The 13,630-nt window shown below is 39.5% G+C and overlaps 1 protein-coding gene across 3 annotated transcripts in view; it reads right to left on the bottom strand.

The window, feature by feature from the left end:
• Positions 1-231: 231 nt before the first annotated feature.
• The window catches only part of tmem248 (transmembrane protein 248), a 28,686-nt gene continuing 15,287 nt past the window's right edge, over positions 232-13,630 (bottom strand). For 2 of the 3 annotated variants that reach the window (XR_009806568.1, XR_009806567.1), the window contains exons 4-8: positions 12,656-12,806; positions 11,222-11,405; positions 6,553-6,696; positions 5,885-6,025; positions 232-2,388 (exon numbers count right to left, since the gene is read on the bottom strand). Coding sequence is in view for 1 of the 3 variants with exons in the window: in XM_061898883.1 (XP_061754867.1) it covers positions 2,368-2,388; positions 6,553-6,696; positions 11,222-11,405; positions 12,656-12,806 (500 nt within the window). In the remaining 2 variants the exon portion in view is untranslated. The remainder of the gene's footprint in view (positions 2,389-5,884; positions 6,026-6,552; positions 6,697-11,221; positions 11,406-12,655; positions 12,807-13,630) is intronic. The other variant, XM_061898883.1, reaches the window with a different exon arrangement.

Genomic DNA, 13,630 nt, shown 5'->3' with positions numbered 1-13,630 from the left:
AGTGCCACTTAATAAAAAGTAAATTGTATACATTTTTTCACATTTTAGCCTTAATTCAATAATGCTTATAAAAGAAAATACAGTGTCGTTATTTTTGGGACACTCTCCCATTTTATTAGAATTATATTGTATAAATCCCAAGCTCAGTGGTATAAAAAAAAGGTATATTTCTTGGAGGCAACATTGTGTGTTACATCATCTTAGATGGCAGAAACAAATGAGCGGGAGACATTAACTTAAAAGAGACTTTAATTCACTTTGTATTCATCTACAGTCATATCCACAAAACCATCTCCTTCCCTTCCCTATGCTACGTGTCTTATCTACAGGGATGCAGCTTGATAAGTGAGGAAGGCACACGCTTGGCTTCCTACTCTTAGCCTGAAAGCTCTGCAGACAACTCAAGAAAACGCCCAGTGAGTAGAAAGGAATGGCCGTTATTGTCGATAAAGCCATTTCGTTGACACAGCGATACACACAAACAATTTTAAGGCCATTTGCGGAGCTGCACACAGATGACACACTTTAGTCGTGACAGATGCATGCTTGAATATGATACATTTCTTGGAAGACTTTGAAATTAAAACAAAAAGAACATTTATTTTCATTGATACGCGTTCGATACAATATTCCTATAATATCAACAAAAACATTATTCAAGTTTTTGAACGGATAACATGGAATTTTACAAGATTGTGAAAAAAGTACATTCAACATTTTTATTTTGAATGGAATTAAATTAGGAGGCAAAGAAAAATGTAGACTCAGGCGCTTCTCGACAAAAAAAAAAATACAGATAAAGTAAACATCTTGATTGTCAAAGTTGCACAAAATAAAATCAAACTGTAAATGTTCATTAAGAGAGAAAAAAAACACCAAACACTCTTAATTTTTTGTCTTTTTTTGCACATTTTGTTATACTATACGCACGTTTTAACCATAAATATAATCAGACATTTTTTGGGTGAGAGAATATGCAATAACTCAAAATTACAACAAAAATGCAAAAATCACATCAAAATGTGCACACAAAATAAAACATAAAAAGTGCTTAAACAGTGTTTGCGTGGCGTACAAAATTTAAACCCCGCCCCCCAAAAAAAAGGAATAATTCAAAAGCGGATCGATGTTTTCAGAGTTTTCTAGTGAGTGGAAGAAAATGACATGATGAAGGCGAGCGAGAAAGCAAGTCCACAACAGGTAAGGCAAGTTTCCGGCCCAACAAAACGAGACAAGTGTGTAATTTAGACATCAACTTTGTCCTATTCTGATAACACGTTACTGAAGTGGTGCACTTTAGTAAACACCAGCGGATCAATTCACGATTTTCGCTTTAAAAACAAACAAACCTTAAAAACATAATAGAGCAGAGTGCTGTTCTATTCTGCCTCCATCAACAAGTAGCCCGGTAGTTACTAATTAAAAAAAAAAGGTCAGGAAAAAAAACAACTTCAGGGCATCTCAATGCCGCTTTTCAATTCAAGAAGTGAAATCAGTCAATGTTGATGATGAATTCTCACATCGTTGGGTTTGGTGACGATGCACAGGTGGAATTATTTGCAGTGACTATTATTTGAGTGGTGCCATCTGACGATAAGTAAGGTTTCTCCAAAGTCTATGGACGAAAAAAACTAAACATCTCTGGCTCATTGTCGCCATTAAGAAAACGGACGTGTTAATGCTAAAAGAAAAACAGAAACGGATGAGCAAGATTTACGTTAAAAAAAACAAAAAAAACATTTGGCTAGCACTTCAGGGCTAAGGAAGACCCCATTATTTTGTTGAATGAAGCACAATGTTAAGTTATTACTATTTGTACGTCGGTCTGAAGCACCCAGGAAGTAGCTTGCTGATTAAATTAAAAACAAATGAACACTACCAGTTGAGCCTGAACTCGCATTGTTGCAATTGTTAGCCGCTCAGCACTGCTTGGACTCCTTTAATATAAAGAAAAAGTACATTATCGGTCTTCTCTGTTTTCGGTCCTGCTCCTGCACCCCGTCTAGGCGGGCCTTGGTGAACAGATGGAGGTTAGCAAGCGAGCCGGATTGTATGGATGAATGTGTCAATCGTCTTTAAGGTGGGCACCTGTGTGGTACTGCATGTTGTGATATGGCAAATCAATTATTAGCAACAATAACAACACAAAAAAGGTTCCTACATCATATTTACACCACGGATGCAGGCACTTGTATCTTTGGTTGGATAATCCCAACATTGCGAGGAAGAGTTCAATCATTCGCCGAGCGCTTTTGTCTTTCTTCTTATTAGTCTTTAAAGTCCGCAGAGACCAACAGGCAACCGAGTGCTTGTCCCTGGGTCCTTGTTTTGAACTGGTCTTACAGCTGATCTTCTGGTACCGTCCAATTAACCTTCAGACAGAGCCACCTGCAAGACAAAAGGATGGGTTGAAGTGCAGCCTAATTCAGACAGGCTTATTCAGTTTAACAAAAAGGTGAATGTGTGAAAAGGCAGGCTTCACTGCACATCTTAAAATAAACTGTGTCTGACAAGTTTGAACTTTTCCTTTTCTCATCCGTGCATAGGCAAACCAAGCATTATGGCGCACTCTGCTAATCAGGGGTGTTCAAACTTTTTAACCGTGGGGCCACATTGGGCGTATACAACTTGGCTGGGGGCCGAAAGCATGTAAAGTAACTGTATATACTAGGGGTGTAGCGGTACGTGTATTTGTATTGAACCGTTTCGGTACAGGGGTTTCGGTTCGGTTCGGAGGTGTACTGAACGAGTACACATGCTATCAGCGACCGGGCTAGGACAACATGTAAAAGCCAGAGCTGGAAGACCCTCCTGCATCGTTAAGATCCCCGTTTGGGAACACTTTGGCTGCGCAATACAACAATGGAGGATGGAGGTTTGCCAAGATTGTTCAGCAGCTGCTTCTGACAACACGTCAAACATGTGTTGCACCTTTCCTGCTTCCGGCTCCCAGATCGTAGTCGAGCAGCGCAGGGGAAACACTCCTCGAGGGCTGTTGTATTCTCAGGGGCAACACCCTTCATTCTACCCGGCAGTGAGTCTCCACAGCTACGGACTCCAGGGTAAATGAAGAGTCAAGCAATTAGTTGCAAATCGTGGCTTTATTGAGGTCTTGCACACAGCCAATCCAACAAAAACCAGCCCATCCCGCTAAGCTCCCTCACCTCGCTCGCCCACACACTCACTGACGTCACATGCTGTCACATATTAAAGGGCCACACACACACATACGCTACTCTCATAACACATGCTAACCCCTTTGAAGCGTCACCACTGCATTCAAGCAGCCTCTCCTCGGCGAGTCAGGCAGGGCTAAAGCAATAACAAATGTTTTTATAGCAGCAGATTTAAGTCCATATTGCATTAAAAAGTAGATTTTGACCCACTTCTATGGTGGAAGGACAATGAACCCCTATATCCTCTTACTGCCAAGTTAGCCAGGCTAATAAAAGTCTCAATCAATCAATCAATCAATCAAAAAAAGAACTTTATATGTAGAAAGGTTTTGTTAAAAAAAACCATTCTTAGCCTTATCTTATTTAGTTTTTATTTTATATATGTTGACCACATTAACCCTGGCAATGGATCCTGTGTGTATATGTATGTTATGCCATTGTTTACAAATTTGGTAAATAAATAACCCCAAAATTTTGATTTTGTAGTTTTCTTACCGTACCGAAAATGAACCGAACCGTGACCTCTAAACCGATGTACGTACCGAAACGAAATTTTTGTGTACCGTTACACCCCTAGTATATACACAGTATAAGTAAGGCTATACATACTTTAGATGTGTATATATTGATGTATTTATACATAATTTATTAACAAAGGATAGCTGATTAGGGCAGCACGGTGGGAAACAGGGGTTAGTGCATTTGCCTCACAATACGAAGGTCCTGAGTTGTCCTGGGTTTAATCCCGGGCTCGGGATCTGTTTGGAGTTTGCATGTTCTCCCCGTGACTGCGTGGGTTCCCTCCGGGTACTCCGGCTTCCTCCCACCGCCAAAAACATGCACCTGGGGGTAGGTTGATTGGCAACACTAAATGGGTCCTAGTGTGTGAATGTGAGTGTGAATGCTGTCTGTCTATCTGTGTTGGCCCTGTGATGAGGTGGCGACTTGTCCAGGGTGTACGCCGCCTTCCGACCCCGAACGGGACAAGCGGTAGAAAATAAATGGATGGATAGATAATTAATATAATTGGATATTACCGTATTTTTCGGACTATTAGTCGCAGTGGTTTTCATAGTTTGGCCGGGGGTGCGACTTATACTCAGGAGCGACTTATGTGTCAAATTATTAACACGTTACCGTAAAATATCAAATAATATTATTTAGCACATTCATGTAAGAGACTAGATGTATAAGATTTCATCGGATTTAGCAATTAGGAGTGACAGATTGTTTGGTAAACGTATAGCATGTTCTATATGTTATAGTTATTTGAATGACTCTTACCATAATATGTTACGTTAACATACCAGGCACCTTCTCAGTTGGTTATTTATGCGTCATATAACGTACACTAATTCAGCCTGTTTTTAACTATTCTTTACTTATTTTAAATTGCCTTTCAAATGTCTATTCTTGGTGTTGGGTTTTATCAGATGAATTTCCCCCAAAAATGCGACTTATACTCCAGTGCGACTTATATATGGTTTTTTCCTTCTTTATTATGCATTTTCAGCAGGTGCGACTTATACTCCGGACCGACTTATACTCCGAAAAATACGGTAGGTTAATTGGCAAGACTAAATTGGTCCTAGTGTGTGAATGTTGTCTGTCTATCTGTGTTGGCCCTGTGATGACATGGCGACTTGTCCAGGGTGTACACCGCCTTCCGCCCAATTGTAGCTGAGATAGGCTCCGTCGCCCCCTCAACCCCAAAGGGAATAAGCTGTAGAAAATGGATGGATGGATGGATATTAACAGTATGTGAATTTTGTACTCCTACCTTGTTGACTTCAATGACGAACTCCTTAAAGTTTTGTCGTCAATCAGAAATATCAAGCATCTATTGTAAAATGTGCCAAACATGGATAACTTTGGCGAGAGTGCTTTGCATCTGTCTCCATCATGCATTGCAGAGGATTCAAGAGGGTGTGATTTTGAATTGTGTTGTGCTTGGACATGTTTTATAATATCCATAAAGTTGAGTGAGCAGGTTAGGTTGTGTGACAATGTGAGTTGACTTTTTGTCTTAGTTTTGTCGCGCTGTGAGTTTGAAAGGTTGTGTGGATTGGGTCATATATAAAAATGTAACCAGAGTTGTTCACGGTGTACACAAGATAGGCGGCATTAAGTTGGAGGTACCCCGCGGGCCAGTTTCCTATTAACAAGTTCATGACTTTCCCGTGGGCCAAACGTAATACGCGAGCGGGCCATAGTTTGGATAGCCCTGGTTAAAGGGCTACTGAAATGAGATTTTCTTATTTAAACGGGGATAGCAGGTCCATTCTATGTGTCATACTTGATCATTTCGAGATACTGCCATATTTTTGCTGAAAGGATTTAGTAGAGAACATCCACGATAAAGTTTGCAACTTTTGGTGCTAAGAGAAAAGCCCTGCCTCTACCGGAAGTCGCAGACAATGACGTCACATGTTGATGGCTCCTCACATATTTACTTTGATTTTAATGAGAGCCTCCAACAAAAACAGCTATTCGGACCGAGAAAATGACAATTTCCCCATTAATTTGAGCGAGGATGAAAGATTCGTGTTTGAGTATATTGATAGCGACGGACTAGGAAAAAAAAACAAAAAAAAATGTGATTGCTTTGAGACGGATTCATATGTTTTTAGATACATTTACTAGGATAATTCTGGGAAATCCCTTATCTTTCTATTGTGTTGCTCGTGTTTTAGTGAGTTTAACAGTACCTGATCGTCGGAGGGGTATGTCCACGGGTGTCTTGACGCACAGTGTCTCAGCGAAGTTGACGACAGCTTTATGGACGGCGCAAGCTCAGCTGATCTCCGGTAAGAAGAGACTTTTTACCACAATTTTCTCCCCGAAACCTGCTGGTTGACATTCAGTTGGGATCCATGTCCACTCTGATCCATAGTAAAGTTTCACCTCCGTGAATTTTAAACAAGGAATCACCTTGTGTTTGTGTGGCTAAAGGCTAAAGCTGCCCAACTCCATCTTTCTACATTGACTTCTCCAATAATAATTGAACAAATTGCAAAAGATTCAGCAACACAGATGTCCAAAATACTGTGTAATTATGCCGTTAAAGCAGACGACTTTTAGCTGTGTGTAGGCGCAGCGCTCATATTCCTAACAGCCCGTGACATCAAGCGTACACATCATCATTACGCGACGTTTTCAAGAAAAAACTCCCGGGAAATGTAAAATTGCAATTTAGTAAACTAAAAAGGCCGTATTGGCATGTGTTGCAATGTTAATATTTCATCATTGATATATAAACTATCAGACTGCGTGGTGGGTAGTAGTGGGTTTCAGTAGGCCTTTAAGAGTCAACCTAATGTTGCAAGTGTGCGATGTGACGCCCGTTCGCGCAGATGGACAATGGCGGCGGCAGTACCTTTTCGGGGAAGAAGTCGGGGCTGCTTTGCCGCACTTTGCCGGGCCTGCCCTTGATGACCGCATAGCAGAACATAGTGATGACCATGACGAACAGGAAGTAGCTTGTGTGCATCAGGTGGAGGTTGATGAGGGAGCGGTCATCCTGGTGAGACAAAGGCTAAGCTATCACTTTTCTACACTGTGTGGATGGCAAACATTTAGGGACAAATTCTCATTGGATAACAAGGCGAAGTGTCCCTACTGTTTTTCTTCCGACTATATCTTTTAGAAAGCTAGGATAATGCCAGGGCTGGACGATTATGCCAAAAATAATAATTATGATCAATTTTTTATTCATATTGAAATCACGATTAAGTACACGATTATTCATTGATTAAAAAAAAATAAAAAACATGAGCGGTTATGTACCACAAATACTCAACTTGAAATAATTTAAAAGAACAACCGGATATAACACGGTAACAAACAAGTAAAAAAAATAATAATAGTAACAACAATAAATGACGGTACGAAAAAAGTTTGTTTTAATTTTTAGGAATTATATTTTACCTTTTGTGCTTATTTTACCACTATAGTTTGTTTTGTGTCATAAATACAATTTCATAAAATGTATTTGTGCAATACATCTTGAGCAGTATTTCAAGTCAAAGCATAGAAATGCTGTAAATGTATCAATAAGTACATTATGCTTGTGTAAGAAACGTTTTTTGAAACCGTTATTTTGTTAGCGCTGTCAGACCAGATATTGCGCACAGCCGTGTTATTTTGAAGAGGGGACAGTGTGCTGCTTTTCTGAGCTTGACGAGTTTGGAGACGACTTTTGGCCATTCGAAAAATAAGAGAGAAAGCCTCTTAAGTTGTGACTGCTATCCTGTTTGTACATTGATCTGACATGACGATGTCGTTCACAACAACACAAGCAGATGAGATGTGTTGTGGGTGTATGGATTGTTTTTGCTAGTTCTAGCTGATTGATTGAAACTTTTATTAGTAGATTGCACAGTACAGTACATATTCCGTATAATTGACCACTAAATTGTAACACCCGAATAAGTTTTTCAACTTATTAAATTAGCTTCGTAGTTTAGTCACTGTTTCAAGTGGCAGTCAGTGTTTCGGGGATGAATGAGCGGTACCAGACATTATTTTTCCAAACAAATGTTTCTTCTCCCCACAACGACATTTCATTCACATTTGTGTGAATTTAAATATCCTACGTTAAACAGCGGATTCCGTTTAATTGGTCTTTACATCCACTGTTACGTTAACACGGAAATCGTATGGCCTTACTTTTCTTGTTAAGTTTTTGATTATTGATTAGGCATGCTAGCACTGTATCAAATAAAAGGTGCAGGGTTTCCCAGACATGTAAACGATCATGGCGTAACGCCACGGCAAGATTAACATTGCCACACCTTAAAAATAAGTCGTTTTTTTTTAACATGAAGACAAATTAAAGTGATGTGTTGAATAAATATTCTGTGTATAGTCTCTTATTTATGTACTATTGGCTATAAGTTTGAAAAACACCTCAATTATCATAAAAATGTTCAATGCTTTATTTTAGAAAAAACTAACAATGATCCTCATTGCTTTATTTTGGAAAAAACAAACAGAAAAAATGCATCTTAAATTTCCTGTCAGAAGTGTGTCAGCTGGTCACGCACCAAAACAAGTTGACACCTTGCAAAAGTAAAAAGAAAGTTGAAAAAAAAGGTATTTTAGGCTAATTAAGGCATTTCTTATTGAAGCCGGTGTTAATTAGCCTAAATATTTTTTGACATTACTACCGACAATAACTTTACGTTGTGTGCGTCTTCGAAACTCCGTTTGGATCTCGCTGTGTGGATTGAGCACTTATCCCTGTGCGTGTGTGGATTTTCTCCGGGCACTTCACTTTCCTCCCACATTCCAAAAATAATAATGTTAGCTTTCATTGCAGACTGCACATTAATAATAGTAATAATAACTTAGATTTATATCACGCTTTTCTAGACACTCAAAGCGCTCACAGAGAAGTGGGACTCAATATTCATTCACCCCTGGACTGGTAAGCTACATCAGTAGCCACAGCTGCCCTGGGGTAGACTGACGGAAGCGTGGCTGCCAGTTTGCGCCTACAGCCCCTCCGACCACCACCTATCATTCATTCACCATTCATTCACCAGTGTGAGCGGCACCAGGGGCAAAGGGTGAAGTGTCCTGCCCAAAGACACAACGGCAGCGATTTTTTGGATGTCAATAGGTGGGAAGCGAACCTGCAACCCTCAGGTCTCTGGCTGGCCGCTCTACCCACTACGCCATGCCGTCCATATATATTGATGTGAATGATTGTCTATCTGTGCCCGCGTTTATGTTATTATAGTATTGCTCTGACATGATTCCTACGTGTGTGTGTGTGTGTATATATATATATATATATATACATATATATATATATATATATATATATATATATATACTTTCTTTAGTGTGTTTAGTTTTACAGTGACTTCATTGTGAAAAGTATCAATAAAACACCTAAAGTTGTTTTTGTTTTTTTCCAATCTAACTCAAAGGACTGTTTACATATTTATTACTAAATTGCAAAATTCAGAGAGGGCAGAATAAAGTGTACCCTGTTACAATAAACAATTGAAACTGCATTGAACCAAGAGAGCAGTCTACTTACCAACTCATATTCCTTGTTTTAAAGCTGATTGTGATTCTAATTCTGATATAAATAAAAAAAACAATTAATATTAATGACTATATAAATAACACTAACATTTTTTATTCATAGATAAAAAAACATTTGTTTAGCTTTTTTTAAAGTGAATGCATGCAGTTGTGTTCAAAAGTTGTAAAGAATAAATGATAAATAAATGGGTTGTACTTGTATAGCGCTTTTCTACCTTCAAGGTACTCAAAGCGCTTTGACACTACTTCCACATTTACCCATTCACACAACACATTCACACACTGATGGAGGGAGCTGCCATGCAAGGCGCCAACCAGCACCCATCAGGAGCAAGGGTGAAGTATCTTGCTCAGGACACAACGGACGTGACGAGGTTGGTACTAGGTGGGAATTGAACCAGGGACGCTCGGGTTGCGCACGGCCACTCTCCCCACTGCGCCACGCCGTCCCTAATAATGTCATGGCTGTCTTGAGTTTCCAATAATTTCAACAACTCTTATTTTTTTGTGATAGAGTGATTGGAGCACATACTTGTTGGTCACAAAAAACATTCATGAAGTTTGGTTCTTTTATAAATTATTATTGGTCTACTGAAAATGTGACCAAATCTGCTGGGTCAAAAGTATACATACAGCAATGTTAATATTTGGTTATATGTCCCTTGGTAAGTTTCACTGCAACAAGGCACTTTTGGTAGCCATCCACAAGCTTCTGGCAAGCTTCTTGTTGACTCGTTGACCACTCCTCTTGACAAAATTGGTGCGGTTCGGCTAAATGTGTTGGTTTTCTGATATGAACTTGTTTCTTCAGCATTGTCCACACGTTTAAGTCAGGACTTTGGGAAGCCCATTCTAAAACCTTAATTGTAGTCTGATTTAGCCATTCCTTTACCACTTTTGACGTGTGTTTGGGGTCATTGTCCTGTTGGAAAACCCAACTGCGCCCGAGATCCAACCCCTGGGCTGATTTTAGGTTGTCCTGAAGAATTTGGAGGTAATCCTCCTTTTTCATTGTCCCATTTACTCTCTGTACAGCACCAGTTCCATTGGCAGCAAAGCAGGCCCAGAGCATAATACTACCACCACCATGCGCGACGGTAGGGTGGTGTTCCTGGGATTAAAGGCCTCACCTTTTCTCCTCCAAACATATTACTGGGTATTGCGGCCAAACAGCTCTGACCACAGAACTCTCCACCAGAAATTCTTATCTTTGTCCATGCGATGTCAGATGAAACACAAAGTGAGCTCTTTGGCCACAATACCCACCTAGGAATAAGGTTTTAGAATGGCCTCGACAATGCGTGTACAATTCTGAAGAAACAAGTCTATGTCAGAAAACCAAGAAATTTAGCGCAACTGCACCAATTTTGTAAAGAGTGGTAAAAAAAAATTCAACCAGAAGCTTGTGGATGGCTACCAAAAGCGCCTTATTGCAGTGAAACTTGCCAAGGGACATATAACCAAATATTAACATTGCTGTATGTATACTTTTGACCCAGCACATTTGGTCACATTTTCAGTAGACCAATAACCAATTTCTAAAAGGAACCAAACTTCATGAATGTTTTTGTGACAAACAAGTATGTGCTCCAGTCACTATCACAAAAAAATAAGAGTTGTATAAATTATTGGAAACACACGACAGCCATGACATTATGTCCTTCACAAGTGTATGTAAACTTTTGACCACAACTGTATATGTTGATGTCATATTGACCACGCTCGTAGCCATGCCACCACCGCCACGTATATAGTGGCAATGTAGGGGAAACCCTGATGGTGACATCCCAAACTTCTAGGAGACGCGCTCTTTTTTCACTAATTGGCTCCTTATCCGTTTCATCGTAACAAGCTTAAAAAAACTGCATGCTCATTGTTTATTGTTTTTCTTGATTATAATATTTTCATGACCGCGGGAAACTGAAATCTATATAAAAAAAAAAATTCAGCTAAATTGTCCAGCCCTAGATGACGAGTGATGAGCTTACATCGGGCACGATGACGGTGAGTTTGGGGTTGAGTGCGTGGTACACCTTGCCGATGGCGCCTTTGTAGCACCAGAAGGGGTTGTAGTCCTGGCTGTACTTGGTGTCCGAGTCCCGCACCGTGGTGAAGACCTTATACCAGGAGGTGGCGTTGGTGTACGTCTCTGGCATGCAGTGTGGTGGCTGACTGCAAAAGCAAAAAAAAAAAACACAAATTGGCTGGTATAATTTCAAAGATAGATCTAGATGGATAGCTAGATAAATAAATAAATGATAAATGGGTTGTACTTGTATAGCGCTTTTCTACCTTCAAGGTACTCAAAGCGCTTTGACACTACTTCCACATTTACCCATTCACACACACATTCACACACTGATGGAGGGAGCTGCCATGCAAGGCGCCAACCAGCACCCATCAGGAGCAAGGGTGAAGTGTCTTGCTCAAGGACACAACGGACATGAGGAGGTTGGTACTAGGGGGGGATTGAACCAGGCACCCTCGGGTTGCGCACGGCCACTCTTCCACTGCGCCATATCCTCTATATCCATATCCTATAATAATTGGAGCAAAAAGTCAGAAACGCAATAACTTCACCAGCTTGGGGAACCACACTTCTGTCATTTCACCAATTATCTGATTCATAAGACCTCTATCACCCTATTTACCATATGTATAGCTACAGCAGTCCGTTTAAACAGCAACATCTATATTAATATCCCTCTCTACTGTTAGTTAGTCCAATCTGTTTTGCTTCAAAACTATTTATGCATAATTAGGGTTGCGCGATTTATCCACCCATCCATTTTCTACCGCTTGTAAATTATATAAATAATATAAATTATAGGGAATAAGGAAATTACTTGAATATTAATTTATATTGTTACATCACAATCCTGTTTTTTGTCACATTACATTTAATGATCCTGCAAATTTTAAGTATGAACATTGGTAAAACCTACACTGCCCCGTAACTATTGGGTGTTGGATCGATACCAAAATTTGTAGTATCGCCCAAAACTGATGTGGAGTACCCAAACAGAAGAATAAGTGCTTATTACATAAGAATTGTACATACAACCATGGTTGAATGGAAAGTAACCATATATTACTACTACATTTAAGAAGTAGATAATAATTTGATAAAATCATACAACAGTAAATTATGCAATGTTCCTGTATTTGTCATCAGCTACTTTTAGAGTCTTTGTTACCCATTTTGAACAGGTTCTATTATTAATTTACAGTATACCAAAATATATTGTGATATATATTGCAATGTAGGTTTCAGGCCGTATCGTCCATCCCTTCTTATGATGGACTGGTGTGTTGGATCAATGAAGTTCTGCATGCAAATAGTTGGGAGTGCATGTTATACGCTTTTCTAGTACACGAATCAGGGCAATAGTTCTCAAGTAGGAGGATCCCGTCCAACTCACACTGTGACTGGGAAGATATTGCTGGCGGCAGAGATGGTCATGCACGTGCTGAACACCACCTGCTCGCAGTGGCCGTGCAGGATGCAGTCGTCCGCGTTCCAGGAAACGGGCAGCGTGAAAGTGATGTTGATCTCTTCGTGGGCTTCACGGCCTGGAACACCACAAAACGTGTGAAACAAACATTTACAGCTGGTAACATGGGGAAGTGGCATAGGACAATAATGGCTATGTGTGGCATCAATTTCGGTGAATGAAAAATCTCTACTGCTGTATAACCTGCACACTGGCTACTTTGAAGTGTATCAAAGTATTGAACTTCTAAAGTGACAAAAAAAATTGGGCAACATTGTATTTTTGCCTTGGCAGGCTCCCCCTGATATATGCAGGGTGATCACTAGATTATTATTATTATTATCATTATAATGTCATCGGGACTCAAATGCACCTTTGTCCAGAGCAGGGGTGTGACCGATAGCTAATTTTTTTCAACAGTTCGAACATTTAAGAAATGTTATAAAAAATAAAAAAAAACCTTAAAAAGAGGAATAAAAGAGTAAAAAGATGAAATGTAAAAAAAATGTTTTGCAATATTGACTAATGACAGAAATATGCCATGCAGGCTGTTTTTCCTTAAAGCTGTTGTTCAAAAAACAATGACTCAAAATGAATGTTATGAATAATTGAGCTATCCATCGCTCCAATTACTTCACATCAAAAATTCCACTTTCAAATATTTTGTGTTTGCCATATGAAAAACATTTTTGACAAAAAAGGGCATAAAACAAACAAAAATAATAAAAACATAATTGACGGACAGCTCTCAAGGGCTCCACTCAAATTGGGTCCCGGGGAAGGGTCTCAGTCATAAAAACGTTAAAAAATAAGTTGTGTGTGCATATATGTGTGTATATATACATACATACATACGTACGTATATATACATACATATATTCTCACACACAACTTATTTTTTAA

This window comes from Nerophis ophidion, linkage group LG04 (genome assembly GCF_033978795.1).
Source record: "Nerophis ophidion isolate RoL-2023_Sa linkage group LG04, RoL_Noph_v1.0, whole genome shotgun sequence".
Taxonomy (NCBI): domain Eukaryota; kingdom Metazoa; phylum Chordata; class Actinopteri; order Syngnathiformes; family Syngnathidae; genus Nerophis; species Nerophis ophidion.
The sequence above is the reverse complement of the archived record's forward strand: the minus strand, read 5'-3'. Positions and strand labels throughout refer to the sequence as shown.